Source organism: Micromys minutus, assembly GCF_963924665.1.
Source record: "Micromys minutus genome assembly, chromosome: 23".
NCBI lineage: Eukaryota > Metazoa > Chordata > Mammalia > Rodentia > Muridae > Micromys > Micromys minutus.
In genome coordinates this window covers 6,213,841-6,240,677 of record NC_137958.1, presented here as the reverse complement: position 1 = coordinate 6,240,677, position 26,837 = coordinate 6,213,841, and the positions used below count along the sequence as shown (strand labels likewise).

At 41.0% G+C, this 26,837-nt stretch overlaps 2 protein-coding genes across 2 annotated transcripts in view; both read right to left on the bottom strand.

Moving 5' to 3' along the window:
- Positions 1-17,824, bottom strand: part of ENOSF1 (enolase superfamily member 1) — a gene marked incomplete at both ends in the record, with an annotated part of 32,083 nt that extends 14,259 nt beyond the window's left edge. Inside the window, 10 exons of the mRNA XM_080936352.1 lie at positions 1,075-1,157; positions 1,550-1,588; positions 1,707-1,779; positions 3,264-3,290; positions 3,566-3,652; positions 5,487-5,602; positions 10,535-10,643; positions 16,284-16,358; positions 16,746-16,812; positions 17,781-17,824. Of these exons, the coding sequence (XP_080792478.1) occupies positions 1,075-1,157; positions 1,550-1,588; positions 1,707-1,779; positions 3,264-3,290; positions 3,566-3,652; positions 5,487-5,602; positions 10,535-10,643; positions 16,284-16,358; positions 16,746-16,812; positions 17,781-17,824 (720 nt within the window). The remainder of the gene's footprint in view (positions 1-1,074; positions 1,158-1,549; positions 1,589-1,706; positions 1,780-3,263; positions 3,291-3,565; positions 3,653-5,486; positions 5,603-10,534; positions 10,644-16,283; positions 16,359-16,745; positions 16,813-17,780) is intronic.
- A 3,754-nt stretch (positions 17,825-21,578) lies between these two features.
- Positions 21,579-26,837, bottom strand: part of YES1 (YES proto-oncogene 1, Src family tyrosine kinase) — a 53,979-nt gene continuing 48,720 nt past the window's right edge. Inside the window, exon 12 of the mRNA XM_080936174.1 lies at positions 21,579-24,083. Coding sequence (XP_080792300.1) covers positions 23,875-24,083 — 209 coding nt within the window. The 3' untranslated portion in view covers positions 21,579-23,874. The remainder of the gene's footprint in view (positions 24,084-26,837) is intronic.

The following is a 26,837-nucleotide window of genomic DNA, read 5'->3' as shown; positions in this document are numbered from 1 at the left end:
CTGGGGTTCCAGATCAGTTGCCAAGGGCTTGCTTAAAAACATATATAACACGGTCAGAAGATAAATGGCCATGTGCTAGCTGTGGAACACTTAGAGCTTTATCTGAATCTTCAAAACTGTCCCATAAGAGATGGAGTATTATTTCCTGCTGCAAACAAAGAAAACCGAGGCTCTGCATGGTTAAGTGACTTGCCGGTGTTACAAGCCTATACATGTATAGAATCAATGCTAGGCTGTCACCTTCCAGAACTCACTAGGTCAGAGTGAATATACTTTTTCTCATGGAAGGTGGCCTTGGATACAGAATTATGTGGAAAGGCTAATGGGAAACAGAAAACTCTTCAAGAAATCCAGGGTGTTCTACAGACATACAGTTGGCATTTGCTCCCTTCGGTGCTCTACATCTCAGATTATTTTCTAGCACACAGCACCTAAAACGAAGATCTCCTTAGTGACAGTGTCTTCTGTATACCAATAAACTGACCCTTCATTATTGGTCACAATTAGACCAAAGGGTTGAAACTTTTAGTCCTACCCTGAAACTTCCAGAGAGAAAGGTTGATGGTTGAATTTCTTACCAAAAGCCAATGACTCCTCTATAAAAGTCCAGGACAGAGATCAGGAAACTTCAGGGTTAGGACACATGTTGTAGAAGCTGGAAGTATGCTGAGAGGGGACACTGAGAGGGGATACTCCATACTGCCACCTGTCTACACTTCACTCTGTGGATCCACTTTACTTGGCTCTTCCTAAGTTTCATCTTTTGTGATGAACTGATGAATAGAAATCAAAGGTTCTGTGAACTGCTCTAGGAATTAGAACTCAGGGGTTTGGACTGTAGAACACTAGGCTGCTGAGATCAGAAACTCAGGGGATAATCTGGACTTGCACAAGGGAGAGTGAGAAAAATTAGGCCATGGAGACTAAACTGTTGTCTATGGAGAGTGGTGTGTGTGTGTGTACATGCATTTATCTGGTGTCAGAGCCAAGTATGATGATGATGGTGTGAAATACACACAACTAGTTTTTTTTTCCTTCTTGGGCCTGTCTGTAAAGCCAGGTTTAAAAGCTCACCTGTTTCACTGTGCTGTCTGTATACTCCAGCCAGGCGCATGATGTAGTGTAGGCAGGGTAGCCATGTTCCAGCATTTGTTCTTCTGAAAAACACAGCTTATAACATTCAGGACTTCCTAGAGAACTTCAGAATTAGGATTGTCTGGGACTAAGTTGCTCCCCAAAGGATCTCCTGAGTGTCCTTTATGTACTTGCTGCCATAAGTCCACTGCCAGTGTGTCAAGCTGGGACAATGAGGATATTTGCTGAATACCCCGAGTCTTAAAGTTCCCTATCCCATAGTGCAACACGAAGTGGAACCTCCTTGAATGGCTGAACTGAGCACTCCAGCCACATTACATTAGATGGCCTCTTCACCCAGATTTACATGTATGACTGAGGGTACAGAGTATGTGGGAGCACCATGTGTATCCTAGGAGACAGGAGTGTTCAAAAGTAGACACGGATAGCACAGAGAACAGTCCCCACAATGTACCTCTTTCTTTTTTACCATATTGGCCATTCTTCAGTATTTCTGGGGGAGAGGGAAAAAAGAGTATAAATCCCTCATTTGGACAATGAGTTTGCATCTGCTGTAGGCACTCTTGGTAAGCACTGGATACTGGCAGACCCATGGCATACACGGAACTCACCATAGGCATCCTCTTTTGTGAAGACATCAGTGATGTACCTGAAGTCAGCACAGGACAACAGCGTCTCTGGATCCTGGCGGCATAGGAGAAAGGCCCATATCAATCCATAGGCAGACTTCTTGATGCTCACCAATGTCATGGGCTTATCCTTTCCAGGAAGGGATCTTTGGGATCTATGCGTCTGTCTGGTCCTGTCATTCCTTAGTACTGAACATTTTAGAATTCACTATTGCTCTTCATGAGCTTCCAGAGCCTCTATCCCTGTCTGAAGTCAGCATCTTCCCTCTGTCCCCTGCTTTCCAACTAACCTGACTTCTTGGCCACTCACTAGCACCAAGTGAGCATTAAAGTAAAGGAGCCCCTCTGAGTTTCTGAGTCCGTTCTTCCTGCATGCTGAACTTCCACGGAAGTGGAAGATGATGAATGGGGCCCTGGAGCAGCCAAGTTTCCCAAGAGAGGCTGCTTTTAGTCAGGCCACTCAGGGCAGCCCTTGGTCTCCACAGAGTGACAATGGTCACTCTCCAGGGACAGGAGGAGAGCAGTGCACTAATCCTGAGGAATGCTGGCCATGCTCTCGGACCACTTTTTCATACTCACCATGATGCCCTGCTGGACTCCAAATTCTTTCCATGGCTATAAGCTACATCCATGTGAAAGGCTGACCTCTGCACGCCCTTCCTTCAGACGGCCCTGTCGGCCTCACAGCAAGAAGCTGTGAGAACATCTTGACTTCATCTGCCCCCAGCCCCAAAATCTTCAAGGCCCATGTTCATTGTTTTTCTTTCATTTTACTGTCAAATAATAATGGGAGCTTTTATTTGTGGGCCCTCAGAAGTCACCTGGAGTCAGCAGCCACTTAGTGGGAAGTGACAAGCTCAAGGTTACTTATAAAGCCTGGACTGAAAGCCTGCTCTACTTGGGACTGAAGGTCCCTCCCCTTTAGCAGCCTAAACTAGCACAATTTTTTTTTTTTAATCCTCCCTGACAATCAAGTGTTTATTCCTGCTGCAGATACTGGTCACTGAGAAAGAAAACGGCAACCGTATGCCTTTGGAATTCAGTACATCAGGCTACTGAAAGAACTACACGGTGGGAACTGCCATGATTTGATCAGATCGTGCATTTAGAGTTAAAGTGGCCACAGATGTACTAGTAGTAGTATGTGCTTTTCAAAACATATGTTGTTCTATTGTCATTTGATATTTAAACTGATTGAGGGTCCCAGTGGTTCCCGTAGCTGTCTCAAGCAGTAAGAGCTCAGACCTTTGTTGATGTTGTAAGGACCCTTTAGAAGAAAGCAGGACGTGAACTTACTGCCTCCCATTCTTACCGGCTTGCCTGCACAGCACAGGTATCTGATTTCAAATGATCAGAAAGGGTTATGGTCTGGGAATACAGGTTAGTGGGAGAGTGCTTGCCTTGCATGCAAGGTTCATGCCCGTCGTAAAAATATAATCAATTATCAACAGACTAGTCCTGAATATTCTTACTGATCAAAGCAGCCAGGTAATTTATAAAATATTGCCTTTAGAAAGAACTATAAAAGACTTTACTCACCATGTCCACAAGTAGCTTCCATAAGGGCTTGATTATAAAAGAGAAAGAGGTGTGAGACGCACATAAGGCAATCGTTTGTGTCCCGTATGAGTACACAAATGGTGACTGCTGCCACTAGACAGCTGGCTCATATCCTACCTGACCCCAGTTCACCCCATCCCTCACACTCCCCGTGAGTCCTTCTATTGCTAACTGCTTCTTAGCCTTTGCTGCCCCCTCACCCCTTTTCTCTGGCCCTGCTCCAACAAATTCCTAACTACAGTCATGTATCCTGGGTTGTAGCCATATTATAAAATCATTACCTTTCCTTCCTGCTTTGCCCAAAGGTCCCACACAGCATTCAGAATGGCTGCTATGGCCATACGCACTATAATTCTGTCTGGACCGATCTGGTGGGGAAACAGCACAACAGAGAAAAGGTATCTGGGTTTTCTCCAAGGACACGCTTTGAGAATTAAAGGCAAACCAGGTGTGGTAGCAGACACCAACACTCAGAACTCAGGAAGCTGAGGTGGGAGGGTCATGAGTTCAAGGCAGGCCTGCCTTACACAATAAAGTCCCTGTTTCACAAACAAAAATTGGCAGCAGTTTCTGACCCACAGAACAGTTGCAAGAGTAGAAATAAAAAACCCGAACTCTCTCCTCTCTGCACACATTTAACTTTTTTTTTTCAACTATTAAAAAGCAAAGCTGGAGATACTCTTTTTTTTTTTTGTGATAATAAATACCTTTGGGTGTATTTATTCTCCTACATGTGCCCTCATAATACAGTAATCAGATTCAGGAATATAATATAAAATATTATCTAATAGATGACCATAACCAAATCTCACAAATATTCACAATAATGTGCTTCTTTTTCCCTGACTCACCCAGTACAGGACCATTTGTTGCATTTAGCGGTCATGTGTCTTAGTCTCATTTATAATCACTTTTTATTCCTTTGAGAGACACTGGCATTTTTAGAGTCTGGGCCTTGAATTGTCTAGTATCCCTCACTATGGGCTGACTAGCATAAATCATAAGTGATGATGATGTCTTGCCTTATAATCAGGGTTATTAAATTATACTACTTTAGTAAGTTAGTGTTTGTTGTCTACACTATGGAGTAAGTATACTATTGTTCTAGATTGGTTATGACTCAGCTCACTTAACTATAGTTATGACAATACAGTATGGTGATTTTTGTCATGATATCATTGGCCTCAGGCTATTAGGTTACATGATGAGCTTTCCCTCACCTGAACGGACTCATGGGTTTTTATATAACAAGGGTTAAGACATGATTATCATGTCTGTTCTCATATTCAAACTGTTCCAGATTCAGCTAATGGGAGCTTCTTCAAGGTGATATTTTTCAAGGCATATCTAGCTTACTCTACATAAAGTTAAAAATACATGTTAAGGAAACAAAGTATACTCTCTTGTACTTCTTCATGGAAGGGAAACTGAATAGAGTTAGAAAGGAGAAACTTGGTATCATGAGACAGGAAAAAGTCTACATTACTGGAGTTAGAGTCTTTCCTTTAGTCCAGATACTGATCTATACGTAAAAGCATGACCTTCTGTGCTCTTCGTTTTCCTCTTATATTTTCTACCCTCCTAGCGACCCTACCTTGGCAGTACAGCTCACAGCCTCCCCCCAGAGGGCTGCCCATTTGGACTCTATCTTTTAGACCTCTGTCTTTTTGAAACAGATTCTTACTCTGTAGCCCAAGTTTGTCGGTCTCAAACTCATAGTGATCACAACCTAAGTGCTGAGATTTATAGGCTTAAACCACCAAAGGCCTGGCTGCACTCTTTTTCTAGACAGTGGGCACTGTGGTGTGTAATAGCTAGATTTCTCGAGATCCAGATGCATTCAGATTCAAGTCTCATGGAAAAGAACCACCGGCTTCAAAGCTGATGAGCTAAATGGCTCAAGCCTCAATTTAACTGAATGAAATTGTTTTATGAAAAATTTGAAAATCCTTCTCTACTTTTCTATTTGTTACAGTCAAAGGACATCATTACTTATGAATATAGAATAAACATTTCTCCCTGAGTTGGGGAAATAGCTCAGAGGATAAAGGCACTTGATCTTTCACAGAGCTGGAGTCTGATTCCTAGTACTCACATCAGGTGACTCATAAGCTTTCCTGGCCTACATAGTGCACATGCAAGGACAGACAGACAGACGGACAGACATACACACCCTTTAAAACAAAACCAAATACATCTTACCAGTCTGAGCTTCCCCTCAAGTGAGAGCTTTCTGCAGAAGCCTCTGAAGTTATCAACAATATCCTCGAGATCCTTGTAAAGCACGAGGTGGGTAAGAGAAGCCACAGTTTGGACAACTATCAAAATAGGATTTCATTCTTGTTTATATTTTAATATGCGGTCAGGAAACAGGCATTAATGTACCATGAGCGAAGTAGTATAGACATTTTATGAAAATAACTAAAATACAAAACGTCCCCACATGCTTTCTAAAATTCCAAAATGTATCTGTGCCTATTACAAGAAAGAACACAACTACAACAGCTGGGAGTTTACATACGGAATTGAGCAAAAATATTTTTGTAAGTTTAAATATTACTCCCAACGTATTTTCCTATTTACTGAGTAATGTGCTGGACAGTGAGATTCAAAGGTAGACCTTGTTAATTCATTCTTCCGAAAGCATTAGAGCATTCTGACTTACGTAGCATTTAAATTGATTTTTAAATCCTGGCTTCACAACAACAAACACTACTGAAGATAAAATCACTTGCATATAGTTCACTTTCAGAAAACGCTAAAGTACATGACAATATCATAGCATTAAACTTTCCCCCATGACTTATACATTTCCATATACAGTTTGAAGGTTAAATGTAATTTGGGTTAGCGTCACAATCCATTATTTTTGGTGCTTTAACAGGCCTCACTGTGTTATTTGAAGGGGCCCTAGGAGGAGACTCATGTCACTTGTCACATACAGGCAAGTGACAGCCTTTTGCAGACTTTGTTCTTTCCAGGACATATTGAGTCCATGTGCTAAGGACCAAAATAATCATGTCATTAATTTGCCCCTGAAGCAATTCACTCATTACAAAACACTTTGGTAATTTTGTTTGGTGTTGTACTGTTTCCACAATAAAGCTCTAGGTCATTTAATAGAACAGCTGTCCGGGTACAGGTTTACTGTCAGTAATATTTAAGGGGAAGACAGTTTGGAAGAGCACCATGTCAGTTGTGCCTGGCCTCTGACAACTTCCCAGTGATTACACACTTGCTGATGGATGTAGCAGTTAGGACTGAACCAGCTGTTCTGGCTTCCCCTACGGGCTATTGTTAATGGAATGAACAATCACGCTAGTTAGGATATTTATGCCATAAAAGTGTTAGAACACAGTAGCCTCTTCATTCCTTGAAGGTTGATGTTCTTGTATTAAAACAAAACTCTAAGGTAGTGACTAACTGAGGTATTTTACTATCTACATCAAACTCTGGCCTCACGGCTTTGATTGCTGCCATCAAACACTGGGTAAAGCAGCCCATGGTTGTACCACAATAGCAAATGCATTTAACAAAAGCTAAGAATGATCTCCACGTCTATAACTCAAAAGAGTTGCATGGAACAAACCATAGTGAAAAATTCATCTGTAGTATCTGGATTTTCCTTGTTTGACATGAAGGTGCTGCAAAAATTAAAGTTTTCTGTATTTAATATATATTTAGGTTGTGGTGTTTTGGCTCCCATGGGGAAGTTCATATGTCAAAAATTAGCCTGAAAGGCAGATTCCTGTTGACTAAACCCAAGAGTTTTCTTCTGAAAGATGAGTTGTGGAAGAAAAGAAAAGATGACTTTGGTATATTTATACATTAATATACAACCTGCATTTACCTGGTTTTTTTGGTCACACATAATCATAGTCTTTATTTTACTAATGAACACACTTTTAATTTTGGGAGGTGAAGGTTAACTTAAAATATTAACTTGATAAATGGGTTGATAAAGGTTGCAGGAAGAATCATGCTGAATTAATAAAAAAATTTCTTTGATTAAAGTTCACAATGAGTCCCATGAAATACATAGGAAGATCAAATTTTAAAATGGATTCTGTCTGGATGTAGTCTGGGAAATGTGAAAGCCAGTAACATTAGTACAAAAGGAGCATGTATCAGGATCATAAGGAGATCCCTGCCCTAAGATCTCCATCAGGATTATGGGTAGGGCAAATAGTACCATCTTGGTACGACAGAAGAACAGCATCTCATCTGTCTTAGTGCTCAAGGTCCCTCCACTGTGTGCTAAAAGCGGTGAAGTTCAAAGACTTGCCTTTTAACAAAGTGGTTTCAGGGGCCTGCCCCAGGTTTATAAGCTGTGTGGATTATGGAATGTGCTAGGATTATTGTGATGGTTTATATATGCTTGGCCCAGGGAGTGGAACTATTAATAGGTGTGGCCTTGTTAGAGGAAGTGTGTCACTGTGGGACTGGGCTGGGAAACCCTCCTTCTAGCTGCGTGAGCATGCCCAGTCTGTTCCTGGCTTCCTTCAGATGAAGATGTACAACTCTCAGCTCCTCCTGGGCCATGCCTGCCTGGATGCTGCCATGCTCCCACCTTGATGATAATGGACTGAACCTCTGAACCTGTAAGCCAGTCATAATTAAATGTTATTTATAAGACTTGCCTTGGTCATGATGTCTGTTCACAGCACTAAAACCTAAGACAGTTGTGCTATATAGTATGAGTATGGACAAAGACAACAACTTAATAAGATGCTCACTCAGACAGGCACATTTAAAGTTGAAGAAAGGCAGAAAAAGCTCATGAATCTACTTTGGTCAGCAGTCACTACCTTGTGGGAAACTTAGAGACCACCCTTGACTTAAGGGGAAAGTAGGATGTGGGGGTGAGTTGCTGAATCCTTATCTGGTCTCCTCTTTTACCCAGCAGATATGTTTTATTAACTCCTGGCACTCACCTCTGTTCTAAACCTTCCGCAAGCCTTTAGTAAGGGAAAGAAATCTTCTCTGTGCAGTTTAGATACATTTTTTAAAAACAGTAATTTTCACAAAGTATTATTATTTTACCTTTTATATCTGATTCCCAGTAAATTTATGCATTCTTCTTATATGGGACTCTGCTTTGCTATTCTGTATGTATGCACGTATGCACGTATGCACGTATGCATGCATGTATGCAGTATGTATGCATGTATGCACGTATGCACGTATGCATGTATGCATGCATGTATGCATGTATGCAGTATGTATGCACATATGCACGTATGCATGTATGCATGTATGCATGCATGTATGCGCGTATGCAGTATGTATGCACGTATGCATGTATATGCTCGAGTTGTCAGTGTTTGCTTGCATGTATGCATGTGCCCATACTCATGCCTGGTATCTGGAGGCCAGGAGGTGACACCAGATTTAAAGACGGTTGTAAACTGCCCAGTGGTACTCATAATTATCAGGTGCTCTGACAGAACAAGTGCTCTTAGCAGTTGGGTCATCAGGTATACCATGGCATGCTGTGGAGTTCAGAGGACGATCTTTTTCTTTCTGCTATGGAAGTTATAGGAACTGAACTCACGTTGTCAGCAAGCGACTTTATCCACTGAGCATCTTAGCAGCTTCTTTTCCTTTTAAAAATTACATTTCTAATGCCCTGAGAATGTGCATATATATCAACTCTTCAGTCTAGTGCAGAGTAGACTGACTTGCAAGATGACTGATATGTTCCCTGTTGGGTGAACTGGGAAAAACTGCAATGGAGCTAATTTGGTGGTATCCACTGAAAGTTCGAAAAAATCTCATTATTTGCACACACATGTAAACTTTATTTGTTTAAAAATATCTTCTGAAACTAATCTTGTGAAGGTGACTTTGTACTTCTTGAACGCTGTACTATGTCTATATGCTGTGAATGCAGACAAAAGGCTGCATTTAAATGTTCTAGAGAGGGACTGGGGAGATGGTGACAAGTACTTGTCTTGCAAGAATGAGGACCTGAGTTCAAGCCCTAAAACCCATGTTAAAAAAAAAAAAAGCTGAGTGTGATAAAGTGCACTTGTAATGCCAGTGCTGAGGAGGTGAAGATAGGTGAATCTTGGCATTGTCGATTTCAAGCAAATGAGAAACATCTCAAAAAACAAGGTGGCCAGACAACACCTGAAGTTGATCTATGGATTCCACATGTATGTTTACATGTGCAAGCTACCAGTACATACACAGAATCAATCAATCAGCCAACCAACCAACGCACCTTCTAGATAGAAAGTGCTTTGGGACACCCAGTTCTTAGATTGCTAAGTACCAGTCTAGACTTAGTTTTCTTTCCCTAAAATATGAAGGAGTGTGGGACCTTGTTCCAGGAGTCCCACACAGCTCTTTGTTTGGAGATAGGCAGCCTCTGCTACCTTCACCACTAGATCTGGCCGGCATGCATGGATTTAGGCTTAAAAGCTTGAGAACAAAGCTCAGTGAGGCGTAGGAACTCTGGCCTGAGCTCTTAAGAACAGTGCTCTGCCACTGATCCTGGCAGCATGCTGAACCGAGCTGGCAAGACACTCTGGTGCAAGAAACTGGAGGCAGAACTTGGGGTGTGGCCAATGCCTTGTGGGGCCTGCGCACTGTTTGTGGCAACGTGAGGATTTCTCATTTCCCGAGAATCCCAGAAGCTCCTTCCTTTTCATTATCACTTCTGGGGCTTTCAACCAGTCTCAATTGAGAATTAGGGCTCCAAACATGGCCTATTTGTCCCACAAGGGACTTCAATATTACAACTGAAATCTCATCCAGCTTTGAGAAAGGTTACAACACACTCAGTATTTTTGGTTAAAAAAACAAGAAGGAAGCTTATAAATGGATCAGTGTGAACCATCAAAAAATATTTTTGGAAAGCAACTTGGTATGAAATACGGTGAACTGAGTAGACTCACTGTACATACAACTATAAATGATTCTACATAGAATGACATATCTGTTCTCCTCTCACCCTCGGTGGCTTGCCTTATTTAGTCCTCAAAGCTCTACAGTAGTCTCAAGTTTAAAAGCAGTGGGTAATACTCTGGTAGTTATACTTAGGGAAGGTGATACAGATTTAAGAATTTTCCAGCCAACTAGGGATAATTATGAGGAAAGACCAAATACTGTTAACTCTTCAGTTTCTCCCAGCAAAGTAACGAATTACAAAGCATTGTTTTTATTCCATTTGAGCAGCACAATGAGAAAGATAAAGTAAAAATGGAAATGAAACATTCTGGAAACTTGAGAGTTCTCAAACTCACCAACTTTTGGGTCCTTTCCTAGAGTGAATGTAATGCCATAGCCCTTGAGTCCATCTTCTGAATCCGTCTCTATGACAACATAGACAGCTGAGCAGTGAGAATCTGTGTGCTGTAGGAAAAAAGAGTCCCAAAATGCAAACACATTTTTAACCCCAGCACTTGGAAAGCAGAGACAGGTGGATCTCTGAGAGTTGGAGGCCAGCGTGGTCTACAGAGAGAGTTCCAAGACAAGTAAGGCTACACAGAGAGATCCTGTCTAGAACAGAAAACAGAAATGCTCTGAGGGATATGCAGAACTGCAATCTGATGGAACACTTGTTTTACCCAGAGAGGAGAGCAGAGCAGAGATCGGGATGAACTGAAGGAAACTGTTCCTAAGGCTTCACAGTAGCACAGAAATGTAATGTACACAGTTTTAGGGGATCAGTGGAGATGGAACCCAAGGCTTGTACATGCTTAGTGTATACTCGCCTACTAAGGTCCATCCTTGGCCCCAAATTATTATTATATTCTTAAACCAGTTTGTAACATCAAAATTTGGGTTTGAGTTTATTTTCAAACCCGAAAGTTTTGGGTCAAATCTCCCTAAAAAGATTTACCTTCGTAAGTAATTTCAAATAGAATAAATAAAAATTTTTAGAAAACTCGTGTAAAAATTGGACAGCTCTCTATTGCAGCAGCAATGGAGACCTGACGATACAGTAGTTCATACTTAGAAACTGCTGGGAGAAAAAAAATAAAACTTTAAGACAAATTAACTCATTCATGTTGCCACATGTTTAATTTTCTACTACTGAACAGTATTTTATTAACTCATCCTCTGACAGTTTCCACACATACAGTACACTCCAGACACACTCACACTGTTCCTTATTTTCCTCTCATCCTTAGAAACTCCCCACTTCTCCCAGTAAGTCTTCTTTACACTATCATTTCTTTTTAGTTTGTTGAACCACTGAGTTTAACTAGAGCCATCCATGAATGGGCATGAATACAGAGCTACCCATTAGAGTATGGGCAACTTACCAATGGTTAAACCACTGAAGACAGCAACTCCCTGCCCCCTACAACAGCCATCAACTGCCAACGACTCCCTGTGGAGTGGCTGGAAACCCACGAGTCACTCCCCCATACATGACTGAATACAGCTGTTTTGATAAATTTTTACTGTCCAACTACTATGAAACTCAATGTGGCTTGTCGATATGGAAGAAGTAGGGTTGATTTTTCAATTCTAAGGTATCATTACTAGGAAATTTTCACGTAGTGTGGATGGGGGGAAAAGCCTAGGACCAGAGGAGAAGATGTTCAAGTAATGACATGTGGTCAATTATAACTAGCACCGTAGTTAATTCAAAAAGAAGAACTAGATCTTGGGAAGATTTTCTTGAAGGAGCAGAGACCACAGGGATGTGCTAAAGAGCATAGGAAGCAATACAAACCCCAGAGGCTTTTTGCTTTCAACAGAGAAGTGGAAGAAAGGTCTACAACAGCATCAGTGTGAAAGTGAATAAAGGGTTAACAATGGCACGGACATGCCAGATACGGACACTGAAAAATTCAGGCAAGAGCCCTAAATATGTTAGTAAGGAATGGAGCCCACACCAAGGATTGAAGAAGGGCTTTGCATAAAGCTAAGACAATTTCTTACTGTCATCATTCATGTTGTATAATAATTACTGTGCCAAGCACATTCTAAAAGTTTCATGTTTTTCATTTGATCTTCACAGTGACATTATAAAGTAGTTGCTATTATTCTTGCTTTAGAGATGAGCAATGTGAATTTTAAAGAGGTTTAGTAACCTGTCCAAGGTCACAGTGTGAGTACCTTATGAGGGCCAACTGTAAGTTCTCATATATTCCGTGCAGGGTGGGAGGTAGGGTAGGAGGTGTGACTGACAGGTGGGAGGTCTGAGTTGGTATCAGAGTCCAGTGCAGGATGAGAAGATGCTGAGCACAGCCCATGTGTCAGACTGCAGGTTGCTGAGGGGGACACAGATGTCTGTTCATGAAGGAGTTACAATCAGGAAGACGTAGTTGCCAAAACTAATAATACCACAGTAAGTCCCTAGAAAAGATGAAGAAAGACTATGAAAGACGGGCAGGGGGGATTGCCAGATGAGTATACTCAGAGGTGGAGCGGGTTGTAAAAGGCCGGAGGGCTGGAGCTTCCCAAAGGTACAGCACCTCTGGTGACGTAACTGCTACAGTTTGAATAAAGTCTGTCTACACAGGAACTCAAACTGAAACTTGATCCCTAATGGAAGGTGTTCAGAGGTGTGTTTGGACCTTTTGCAATTTTAAAATCTTTTTGAGGTTAAAATATAATCACGTCCTTGTTTTTGTTCCCTTTCCTTCCTCCAGCCCCTTCTGTGTACACAACCTCACTTTTCTCTCAAACTCGCAGCCTTTTGTCCTCTTATAAAATTGTTGTTTCACAGCCTCTCCTAAATATATAATCTAGTCACAGTCTATGACCGCCCGCCACAGAGAAACTTCTCTTTGCAACATGGAAAGACAATCACAGAAAACAAGCGATGGTTGGGGCTCAGCCCAACTGATCCACCCACAATGCAACTCCTCTATTTAAGGCTCAGGAACTTCTCAGAAGAGAATGGAAATATTACAAGAGCCAGAAGAACAGGATTCTGCTGTGATGTTGCATCTCTTAGAAATGTCAGGGAAGCTACACCCATGAAGTGTTGAAGTAAATCCTGGACTATTTGACTATTAAAGGATATTTGTACTCTGATGAACTGGAGAAACGTCTTTCTGAAGAGACTACACTAGGTCTTTTGAGATGGGATTAGTGGCTGGGTTTGGTGGTGAATGCCTGAAATCCCAGCATTTGGAAGGCAAAGACAGAAGATCAGGAGTTTAAAGTAATCCTCATATTTATGGCAAAGGGCTACATGAGGTACTTTCTAGAAAACAACAAAGAAAAATAAGCCTTGGTTAGTTTCATGAAAGTGGGTTGTCAGAAAACTGGGGATCTCTCTGGTCTCACGTTCATGCTCTTTGCATTGTATGTCTGCTTCCCTTTTCTACCTCATCATCATACAATTCTGCACCAGGTCCCCACCAGAAGCTGAAGAGAGAGAGGGTGACACCGTATTCTTCCACCTCCATGGCTGTGAACTACACAAATCCCTTTTCTGAATCTGTTACAGTAACAATACAGAGCAAGACTGTAACAGTAGTGGTAAAGGCAATAATGTATTGAAAAGTTTGTATCTGTGGTAGTTTAGGAATGGCCCCAAAGGCTCATATTATTGACTGGTTACCAGCTGGCAAACTGTTCACAGCTGGGTTCGGTATTATTGGAGGAGGTGTGTCACTGGATCACTGCGGGTGAGCTTTTAGGTTTCAAAGCCTCCTCTCTACATCCCTGCTCCCTTCCCACACTTGCAGCTTCTGGATGTGAGCTCTCAGCTACTGTTTCAGTGCCACGCCTGCCTTCCTCCATGCTCCTTGCTATGACAGTCATTGACTAGCCCTCTGAACCCATAAGCATGCCCCTCAATTAAATGCTTTCTTTATAAGCCACTCTGATCTTGGTGTCTCTTTATAGCAATAGAACAGTAACCAAAACAGTACCTATCCTGGTTTAGAACAATTAGGTTCTTGAAGTGGAAACCAAAGAGATGATACTAAAAGCAAAATTCCAAGGATTAAACTCTCCTTGGCTGTTTCTAGATTACAGAACTGCATTGCTTTTTAAGTTACCAAGAAAAAGGAATTCCAGGCTGGAGAGATGGCTCAGTGGTTAGGAGCACTGACTGCTCTTCCAGAGGTCCTGAGTTCAGTTCCCAGAAACCACATAGTGGCTCACAACCATCTGTAATGGGATCTCATGCCTTCTGGTGTGTCTGAAGACACAGTGTACTCATAAAATAAAATCTTAAAAAAAGAAATTATTTAAAAAAAGAAAAAGAAATTCCTCATTAAAGCTGTAGAAGAGAGTTAATCAGACAAGATGAGCCAAATATAACTGGAAGCAAGATCACAGAGGATCAGAAGTGTAGAGTTGGGGGGCGGGGAAGGTGATGGGAAGGTGATGGGCGCTGATTTAGATGATGATGATCATGGAGGAAACAACTGAATAGAACATGTCTAGCCAGCAGCAGACATGAGGCGAGACGGCAGATTCCGAAATGGAATAAGGAAGACTAAAAACAAATAGGCTCGGAAGTTGAAAAGGTTGAGTGTCGTCATAATGGGACTACAGAGTGAGATGGAAAAGTCTGGAAGAGGAGAGAAGGGGACAGGACAGGAGTGGGTAGAGAGACAGACTCAGACGAAGTGGCAGAGGGTCAGGGGACCAGAAGAAGAAATAAAAGAGCCAATTCCAGGAGCAGGGAAACAATGAGTTTCCTATTAGAGAGGAAGTAAACAGATACAAAACAAGGAAACAGGCAAAAAGCATAAAGTGACCAGGTGCAGAAAGCAAAGGGAGCCAAATATAAATTTGGTCAAGTTCAGAATGTTCTAAAAAGGGGCTAACTATTGGAAAAAGAGGCAGCTAAAAAGGCTGGAGAGATGACTTAGAGGTCAGGAGTACTTGGTGCTCTTCCAGAGGACCTGGATTCAATTCCCAGCACCCACATGTTGGTTCACATCCATCTATAATTCCATTTCCATTGGGATCCAACACCCTCTTCTGACCTCCATGGGCACCAGGCATGCCCAAGACTCACATACATACATACATGCACAACACTCATACACACAAATAAATATGTATAAAACTTGTGTTGTAGGATATTTGATTACATTGTGAACCTAGAGATTGTATTATTTGCTGAAAAAAAAAAAGCTATTTCTAGTTGTGGTGTGGCTCAGCCTTAGAACACACCTTTTAAATCCTTCTGCTGGAATACAGACATGTCCTTAGTAGATACTTTTTCATCCCAAACAGTGAAGATAAAAGTTAGTTTGGTGAAGTCAGCAGCCATGTTTGAAAGTGACGTGTAATTGAGTGGCAGACAAAGTGACGAATCAGAGAAAGAGCTGACAGATGGGCTATGACAACTCTGAGGAGAGACAGGAAGAGGCAGCTCACACCAGGGCAGCTGTACAGAACAAGCTAGAGAATGAGAAGGAGCCAGAAGATTAGGACAGGTTGCCAGAGTTAGTATGAGGCCAAGGAGAGCAATTTAGGTGAAGCTGAGAGAAACTATATTGAATTAACCAGCTTGGAGAGGAGTTTGAACCAGAACAGCTGAGTTGAATAAGCCAGCCAGAGTGCAGAAAGAACTAGAAAGGGTGAGCCTGTTCAGCAGTTAAGTCTCAGTGGCTGAACACATTCTAGGCCTAGATTAGATTGTTTAGAGGCTAGAAGCTTCCAGGACTTAGGCCTAGGTTAGCAGTGGAGGGAAGAAGCCTCAGAGATGACAATTTCAACAGGAGGATAAGAGAGACTTTTACAAACTTAAAAAACTAAATGAGAGTGAGGCTTGAAGATGGAAAGACTCGGGAGTTAGGAGGAAAGAGAAGAATGAGAGGACCAGTCTGGAGAGGCAGGAAAAGAATCTGAATGACGGAAATGATGTACGGAACTTCTCTAACTGCTGAAGGTTGACTAGAGCCTGGAGGAGAAAGAACTGGGTAGCTCACAGTGAGAGGGGAAAAGCAAAATTACTGCCAAGAGGTAGTCAAGTAGTAGCTGGGCTATGAGCTCACAGCTGTGGCGCTCACCGATACAAGCACTTAGTAGATATACGGGCTTGAGGGTTCCCACAGTTCTCACCTTTGCTTTCAGACCGAGGACAGTCTTTTTCACCAAAGGTTCACTGCTGCCGAGTGCGGAATCTAGTAACCAAGCCTAACAAAGCCGTCACCATCGAGAGCTTCAAAGCTGACTATTCTAGAAGAAAGGCCTTGAGAATCAACAAACTATACCCACCTTAACTCCCAAGAGAAATGTTCGGTATTTATGAGCTAAGACAGATTTCTCCTCATCCTCACCCAGCCAACGCCCAGAAGTATATTCTATTTCTTAACTATTCCTATACAAACCATGTTGTTTTAACATTTCATATAGTCCAAGTCAAGTTTATTCCAGTCCTTTCTGCTTTAGTTTCCTCATCAATAAATAAGTGATAAAACCAACTCCTGTTGGGAACCTTCTCTGTAGAAGGCTCTTTTCAGGCATTTACACAAAGTAAATACTATTGGATCTATTTTACAGATGAGAAAATCTAGGCTTTACGAGCTGAGAATTTATCCTCAGCTGCTGAACCTCACTGAGGTGAAGACAGTCACATTTAATGAGTTGTCTGGATTTTACAATTGCTAAAATTACGAACATTTACATGTAAGTCCACAAAGAACTGTGACTAGATTTTTCAGCATTAACCATTATATATATAAGGGCACAGGAATTTTTAAAGGTCTCAGAATAGAGGACATTCTTCTCTGCATGTAAAAGATTCATTTAGTTTCAAGAAGCCTGTTTTTAAACAAACATTTCAGGATCTCGGGAAGTAAAACATTACACTGTAAATTAGAGGTCCTGGGGATGACTCCCTGACCATATTTCTCTTCCTTGGGGACAGGTAACCATGATCCTAACACGGACGCTCCGTGATCCTGGGCATGCTCTCACACATTCACTCTGCATGGCTGCAGCTCTTGGTAGTTTAGTGGAGGATCAGGAGGAGACAGGAGGCACTTAGGACTGTCAAGACCAGATTTCACACATCTATTTAAGCCAGGTGCCTCTAATAGTCTTAGCTAGCAAGAAAGTCCTTCAGCACTGAGGGAGCCCAAATCTGTGCCCTTCCTTTATTTCCTCTCTTATCACTGTCACAGATGTAATTTGTAGCTCCAGTTACTTCACAGGAGTGTCCTCTCAAGTGACCCACAGTCTAGACACGTGGTTTCATAGCCTGGTAGTGACACTTCACTCCACTGATGAGCAAAAGGTAGCAAAAAGGTGGGAGTCTTCACAAAGTCACTCAGTGAGCTGTGGCAGAGGCAGGATCTTCACCCCACATTCCCAGCCTGGGAGTTCCTGGTCCCCATCACTTGCCCCATATGGACACAATTAGCACTGCCTTCTCCTGCTTGACTCAACCAGACCCTTTTGCTCTTGGTCCTCTGAATTCTACCCTAAGAAAAACCTGAGTTGTAAAACTAGGGTGAAGACAAGACGGAAAAAAAAAGAGAGAAGGAAACGGAACTCCCCACCCCGAGTGGGCGGCCAGCGCTGGCTACTCCAGCTCCTCAGGGAGGCAGCACTCACGTTCGCCTCGCTCCCGTGAACGCCGCGGCCCGCGCGCTTACCATGGCGTCGGAGCCGAGGTCAGCTAGCGGTGAGGGAAAGTGCAGTTTATGGACGGAGAGGCTGCAGATCCTGCCGTGCGCCATCTCACCCGGGAGCCGTGGGCCGCTAACGGGGCGGTTTCGGGATCCGAGCCGCGCGAGTCCGGGACCTGGCCCAGGGTTTTCAGCGGCTCCGTGGGCGGGAGTAGCGGCGGGGGCTGGCGATGATTGGTCGGTGCCTGAGGGCGTGGTCGCACACCTGTACTTCGATTTCAAGCCTGCCTGGGTCCCAGAGTCTCAGAAAAAGACATTTGGGATCGCAAGTCTCTAGGCAAGAGACTGGGTGCGGCAGAGGGAGGCTTCGGACGAGCCAGCTCGGCTCTTTACAAGGACAGCAGTGGGAAACTAGGCATGCCCAGCGTGTGTCAGCACAGAGTTGTGAATGCAAACTTGTTAAAGTTTGTGGGTATGAACTTCACACAGGACCAAATCAGCTGGAGGTTGTTACTTGCTTGTTTTTTTTTTTAAAAAAAAAAAAAAAAAAAAAAAAAAAAAAAAAAAAAAGCAGGTGCCCACAGTTGTGCTTTGGGACCTCATTTATCCTTTCTTGCTTGCAAGGCCAGTGTGGTGGGGACTTAAGCAAGACACTTGCAACCAAGCATGCCGACATGAATTTAGTCCCTCAGCTACATACAGACACACACACACACACACACACACACACACACACACACACACACACACACGAAAAAACTTTTTAAAGGTGATCCCATTCTTCCATTCTTCACCATATGATATATTGGTCACATTCCTGTGATGCAAACTGCTTTAAATTATCTCTCATCTGCCTAACTGTGACAGGTAAGTGGGGAGGAAAGACATTTACATTTTATATGGGGGACAGTGTGACTGAATTCAGAGATGTTAAGTGACTTACCCAAGGCCACAAAGCCCATAAGTGGTAATACCTTAGCATCAAAGCTGGTTCCTTCCGGAAAGCGAGGCTTGTTTGGGAGAGTAGGATCCACCTGAGAAGATAGTACCGAGAACAAGGTGGGAGCTCTACTGCCACGGTCCATATTCCCCGAGTCAGTGTGCACTGTATTTTCATATCATTTACAGACTCACTGATACTGGGGAGATGGCTCCGTAGGTAAAGCACTTGCCAAACAAATGTGAAGACCTGAATTACAGTCCCAAGAGCCCTACGTTCTGTAGGGAGACTGGAGGAGGCAAATGGAATGAAACCACGTGGTGGCTGACAGCCATCTCTACTGGGATATGATGCCCTCTTCTGGTGTGTCTGAAGACAGCGATAGTGTACTCAGATAAATACAATAAATCTTAAAAAAAGAAAGAAATCCGTGATTCTCTAAAAGGGATGGGAACAGTCATCTCCCTTATCCTATATGAAATTATGGTGTCTAAGGAATAATCTTGGAATAAAGACCAGAATGCTGTCTGGTGCCCGATTTGAGACTCTAGCTTCTAGCACTGCGAGGAAGTAAATGTATGCTCTTTATAAATTACCTGATGTAAGTACTGCAGTGTAACAACACAAACAGACTGATAGGTAGATAAAATACTACATTGATGTCGCTGAAAGAAGGCGGTAGTTATTTGATAAAACTTATTAATTCATTAGAAAAATACTTAGCAAAGCAGTAATGAGAATGAACCTCAACCTAATATAATGGGCATCTAGAGAAAATGTTAACAGCAATTAGCTGATTTAATGGTTAAAAATTTCCATTTTTCCTCTAAAATCGGGGGCATGGATATGGTGTTTGCTTTTCCCACACCTACTGAATATTAATATGTAAGGTGAGACTGAAAAGGAAGAGGTGAACCTCCCTTTTTCCTCCTTGGATGTCATGATTAACAATCTTTGTAGAACACCAGAATTTACTCCTTCTCCACCCAAGTTATCAAAACTAATACTGACTTCCAAGTTTGCCAGACACAAGGTAAATCTGTTTAGGAAATTAAATCCTGAAGCCTCCACAAGGGACAGGGCACAGTGAATAAAAAGGGTACCTACCATCAAACCTGACCTCAAAACAAATTTATAACTTTATACCAGTATTACCCACAGTTGTGTAACAATTTTTATTTAGACTAAATGAAGTCACAAATGAAAAAAGTTTAAGCAGCCCTGGTTTAAACAGCAGGAAAAAGGCCAAAACAAAGCCCAGCATTGGCAGAAGGGCTGTGAAGAACAGATTCTAAGGAAGTAGTGCTATTAGGTGCAGTCTTGGTCTGGTTAGTACACAGGCTTTTTTTTTTTTTTTTTAAATCAATAGGCAAGGCTGTTCTTGGCTGTCAATGTGACTACAGGTAATCTCCAGAGTTTTGAGATAGGAAAACAAGTCCTTTACCCTTTGAGCTGGGAAGAGAGACATATCTTTAATCTGGATCTTGAGGTGGGAAGATGTATTTTTAATCCACATCTTTAGTCCAGATCTAATCTGGGCCAGTTCCTTCTGAAAGCCTGTGTAAGGACATGGAGGAAGGGACTTTTGCTCCTGGCCTGCTTGCTCTAACCTTGCTAGCAAGTCTGTTCCTTCACTGGTGTTTCAGCCTACTTCTTCAGGATTCCAGTCATTGTTGGACTAGCTAGACTACAGCCTGAAATCACCCAATAAACCTCTTCCTACACATAGATTCATTCTGTGAGTTTGCTGCCCCAGAGCACAATGGTTTTCAGGAGCTCTGCAATGGCATTCCGAGAACAGTGGAACCACACGTGAGATGACAGTCATCTTCCAGTACCAATAAGATCCAGGTTAAGATTTGCAGACAAGAAGACTGACTTGGTTTTACACTGTGTTGGGAAACCACAGGAAAATATGAGACAACAAACAGCAAAGTCGTGTTTTATAACCCAGTAGCTTCTAAATGAATCAAAATGTTAAAAACAAAGCATAAACTATACAAATTTTTAACATTGCAGCAGATACTTTCTAAGAAAAAGGAATACACTTGATACAATACAAATGTACAACTTAAATGTCAATTAAGTACATATAGAATTAAAAGCTAATCAAACTAGAAAAACACTGTTGTTTTTTTTTCCTGAGACAGGGGCTCACTGTGCAGCCCTGGGTGGACTGGAACTGTCTGTGTAGACCAGGCTATCCTGCAAATAAGATTTGCCTGCCTCTGCTTTTCAAGTGTTGGGATTAGAAGTATGTATGTCACAGGATTGTTAATATACTACATAAATAATTCACGGAAGAAAGTACTGTGCTGATTTACTGTTGCTTGGAAATGTTTTTAGGAAATTGTGAAAAGGGGAAACAATTTTACATTTAGTAGTAGTAAAAAGTAACACAAGTACAGTACTGAAAATTACAAGGGCTTTTGACTGGATGTTTAAATTTTGTTTTCATTAAACCTTTGAAAAGAGAATTGTAGAAAACAGAGAGATATAAGTTCCTAGTGGCCTAGAGTGGCTGTTCTATTTTACACCCTTCATACTGCATAAATATCCTCAATAGGTTCACTGAAATCAAATGTTTCTCTGTGATACAGTAACTGTATTTCTGATACAATTTTAGAAATTGTCATTTACTAGACACAAGAACTTAATCATGTGAAATAAATTCAACAGTGTTCTAAATTTAAGAAGAACTGATTTTGACTGTGTTTAGGATTTCCGAGTTCTAACTGAATAGTTTTTTCCCAATGGAAGAATAAATTCAGAATGTCAATATTTACCAAGTTAATGAAATACAAACAGCAACAGAAAAGATACATAGATGCATTCAACAAAGAATTTTATTTTAATTATTCACAAAACAATATTACAATATTTTATAAAAATATTAAGTTTTAGGCTACCATTATTTATTTAAAAAAGTGTTTGTGCTAGAAGGCTGCTTTTGCCAACTTTCTTTTTTGGTAAGGGTGTTAAAGTTCCATGTTAAGACAATACAGATGAAAGCTGTTGAAAAAAAATCTTCAAATGTACAAAACTGTTTTTTTCCCTTGATAATTAAAAAATACATAACAATTTAAACTGAAAACACATTAAATTAGTGTTGCATCCTTATTATACAATTTTTATTATAAGGAACTGCTCCATGTAGTTAAAAATCTAAAGAATGCCACTGATTTTTTCTGCCTGATTTTTCTGATCAGCATTAGTACATAAACACAATTTTATTACCCTTTAAAGAATGCTGAGATAAACTATAATACCACAGTTCACATGAAGCCCTTTAAAACACTCATGTCACAGACTGCAGGCGGCAGGGCAGCAGGGACCCAGTCCTCTCAGGAGACCCTCCTGCCAGAGGATTCAGTAAAAGAAAAACAAATACAACTTTTAGTACCACAACTTTTGCCAACTTGCATGAAGTTCACCTGTCACATTTAAAAAGGTTTAAATTTGAGCATGTTCACCATGGCAAACATTTCTACATTTACTGATGGTAGATTTAAATCATATTCTGAAAATAAAGAGAACTTGATATAATGCCTTAAAGTGTAACTATAAAATACAGCATTTTAAAACATAAATATTAGACTTTTATTTCATTTAGCACATTCCATTTTCTTTTGCTAAACCCTTAAGCCACTAATACTACTTAGTTCAAATTAATATTTCATATAATTTCTCAGTTAGAAAAACTCTCATTTTAAATGTTTCACTTCTGCACTTTAAATGGGTAAAAGGTCCCCCCTTTAAATTACAGTGACTCAGAGTAAGTGTTCTTCCTCAAATTAATTATATAAAAGGAAAATATGATAACCATCAAGTATATTCGAAATGTAAGTAAACAGGGATTTGAAACTTAGTGTTCTAAAAGGTTCTGTATAAAAGCTGGGCCACCAAAATTAGGGTGAAGCCTTATCTTTACTATTTTGAGGAAGTAAAACTTATTTAGTATATATGATAAAATAATTAGTTTTACAATCATACTTCATAACGTTTAAACTCTAGTGCGGAGCTCTGCGTGCCAGAAAGCCATACCGCCACGCCACAATACCAACACTAAACATCCAACCCAGCCCAATACCTGCAGAACTTTCACATTTCTTCTCTCATATTTCTTTAAATACATTTCTTCTCTCCTATTCTATACTCCATACAAGCAAAGTGCATTCAAGTCCCTGATCTAGTGACGTTTTTCTATTTGTGGAGCCCATAACCATAAAAACATACTAGCAACACCTCATAGTACTCCATTTACTTTTTAAAAATTGATTGCTTAAACGTTAGGTTTTTATTTTTATGCTATGCAAATATTAAAAGATTTCCCCCTTGGACTGGATAGTATAATTTCAATTGTATATAACCTTAAAAAAATCAATACGTCCTTGTAAAAAAAATTAATCCACAATCTGGGTTACCTTCATTATTCAAAGCTGAACCATTCAAGACATTACTGGTGTGAAAAAAATTGGGTTTTTTTTTTTTTTTTTTGCTTTCCAGTTCTATGGACAAAGTGTGAAAATAATGTATTCTAAATTCCATGGCTGTGGTCTAGCATTTAATCAAGTTTTTGATGCTGTTTATAATCCATTTCTTTGCATTTGGAAGACTTGGCCCATTTTCACACAAAAGAAGGACTCTGATAAGACTTCATGCTGACTGTTAAACAGGGAAAAAACTAAACAAACAAACAAAAACTTTTGAAAAAATTTCTAGAAAAATTAAAAAACTGGAATGGAATTACTTGGTCCCATGACGTTCTTTGATTTTATATTTTACTGTGGTGTAACAGCCACGTTTTGTATATCATGATAAGGAGTTTTCTCAGCATTTCTGAGTTTGGGGAAGGCAAGGCAATGACTAGCAAGCAGCAGTCCTGTTGCTCTTTCCTACCCTGCCGTCCCCACAGTCAACAGTATCTAGCTCTACTGTCTGCACCTGAACTGAATTGTACGATGCATCACTGGTACTTTAGAGTTTAACACTTGGAGGAAAACAGTGGTTTTGTGTGACCATATCTGGAGTTCCAGTTTACCATAAGAGACATGCAGAGTGAAGAGTATCTTCTCATTCCTGTGCAGGAAGAACTCACAAGGTCTCCATGGTCTGGAGGATCTGCGCACAGTTACTTGGATTATAGATTCTCCCCTGGTTGGTACTGCGGCTCTGTAGCAGTAAAGTAGTCTTCCAAGAAGGACTGAATATATTCAAATGTTGGTCTCTCATCAGGATCCTTCTTCCAGCAAAGATTCATCAATTCGTGGAGGGATTCTGGGCAGCCCTGAGGGCAAGGCATTCTGTACCCTCGCTCTACTTGTTCCAGCACTTCACGGTTCACCATACCTATGGTTAAGATTCCAACATTAAAAACAATAGTCCTAGCCATAAAGACCAAAACGAGAAATGCCCTAGTCACTAACAAGACATAGCAAATTTATCTTGTAATAAAGGACATTTTTCAAGAGATAATAGATTAAAAATTAAATATCAATTAACAAAGAAAAATTAGGGAAAAGTGATCTGTATTTTAATATGACCATGGTGGTTTCAATAAGTGTGGCCCATGGGAAGTGGCAGTATTAGGAGGCCTGGTCTTGTTGGAGGAGGTGTGTTATCACGTAGGCAGGCTTGGAGGGCTCCTAGTGGAAGATAATCTTCTAGCTGCCTTCAGATCAAGATGCAGCAGTCTCAGCACCACCATGTCTGCTGGCACACTGCCACGATTCTTGCCATGATGGTGATATTGGACTGAAGCCCGCCCAATTCAATATCTAGCTTTGTAGGAGTTGCCTCAGTCATGGTGTCTCTTCATAGCAATAAAACCCTAACACAATGACCACGTTTTCATTCCACCTAAACTTTTACTTATAACAAGTATCTTCAAATACCAACTAAATAGGGTTGAAAATTCAGGGTATATTTGAGGTATTGGTATTTCTATAACCCCAATTTGAGTAATGACGAATCACAACTAAACTTTAAAGAATTTTAGTTCTGTTTTTTTGTGTATGTAAGTTTTTCAAATCATTAACCTGAGTTTCTTCTATCACCTCTTTGGACTTCATTTCTTTTGTTCCTTTGTAAGTTCCCTCCCATGACTGAGACTCATAGACTGTCTCAAGCTAGCACGTGGGCTCTTCCTAAATTTTTCTTCTAGACATTGTCTCACTGTGATGGTAGAATCATCCAGGAGAAAACCCCTGGGCATGCCTGTGAAGGATTATTTAGGCTAGGTTTTTTGAGGTATTAAGACCCATCTAACTGTGGTCAATACCATTCCATAAATTGGACTGAATAAAAAGGAGAAACAGCTGGGCATGGTGGTCAGAGGCAGGAAGATCTATTTAAGTTTGAGGCCAGCCTGGTCTACAAAACGAGTCCAGGATAGGGCTGTTACATAGAGAAACCCTGTCTCAAAAAACAGAGGGGGGGGGAGGGAGGGAGGGAAGGAGGGAGAGGGATAGAGAGAAAGAGAGAGAGAGAGAGAGAGAGAGAGAGAGAGAGAGAGAGAGAGAGAGAGAGAGAGAGAGAGAGAGAGAGAGAGAGAATTGAAATTGGGTTGAAGCTACAAACTCTCAAGGCCCAATCCTAATGACATTTCTCTTTCAGCAAAACTACATTTCTGATTGCCGGGATTACAGGTGTGTACCACCACATTGAGCTTTGGTTCTTTTGTTTATAGATTCCAATTCTACTGAAATTCTCTACCTTTCCTTATCATTTTGCTGTTTCTTTCATTATAAAGATTATTAACTTTGGTCATATACACCTATAGTCCTAACACTTTGAAGGCCAAAGTAGGAAGATCACTTCAAGTTCTGGCCAGCCTGGCTATTTTAAATAGCAAGATCAAGAAAAGCTTGGGTTACACAAAAATACTCTGGCTCCCAACTAATACCCCTCCCCAACTAATTTGAAGTTGTGTACTAAGTTTATAATTGGTGTTCTTTTTAGAGCCCAGTAATGTTCAATTCTTGAGTCAGTCATCCATCCACCCACCCCCATCTATTCATCTATATTTTGGAGACATGGTCTTACTTAGTTTTCTGCTGGCCTGAAACAAACAAAGATCCACCTGTTTTTCCTTCCCAAGTACTGAAATTAAAGCACACACATCTACACCATGTCTGTGAGCATTTGAATGAGATAGGCTCAAATATGCTTACCAGTTAACTGAATTGTTCGGAAAGGATCAGGCCTTGTTGGAGGACGTGTGTTACTAGGAAAGGGCTTTGAGGTTTTAAAAGCAAGGTCAAGACTAAGTTTCTCTCTTTCTCTGCTTGATGCTTGCCTGTCAGAATGTATAGCTCTCAGCTGCTGCTTCAGGACCTAGTCTGTGTGCTCCCTGCCCTGAGGACTAAACCTGTAAAACTGTAAGCAAATCCCCAGTTAAGTGCTTTCTTTAGAAGACTGCTTTGGTCATGGTCATACTGCCATTTTATAATAACTAAAATGGCTCCACCCCCCCCCCCCCAAATCAGTGGGTTTTCAACCTGTGGACTACAACATCTTTGGAGGGTTGAACAACCCTTTCACAAGGGTCATATACATAACAGTATCAAAATTAGAGTTATATGAAGTAGCAACAAAAATAATTTTAGGGTTTGGGGCCACCTCAACATGAGAATTCTATATTAAAGGGTCACAGCATTAGGAAAATTGAGAACTACTGAAATAAATAATTGTGGCTTTATTTTTCTTTTTCAGAATACAAAATTTTGTACCAAACAGACATATTTTATGTTTGATGGGGACCTGTCCAACTTGAGCATGGAAGGCGTGGCTCTGGCAGGCCTGTCCTTCTCTAAAAATCATTAGACTACATACCTAAAGCTAGACACTAAGGTCTATTCCTTATTTGGCCACTTCCTCCTCCTAAAGCTGACCACCTAGAGAGAGCTATCAAAGTATTGAAGTCTAGCAATCAAAAGCCTCCTTTGGCTCACCTAATGAATACAACCATTTAAAATTTAACACCTTATCCTAACATGGAGTTTCCCTATTTACCTTTCTTTATAAGCCTCCATTTGCCTATGGGCCACATCTGTCTCTATCCTGAGGCAGTCCTCTATGCTCCAGGACAAATGCCCCTTTCTC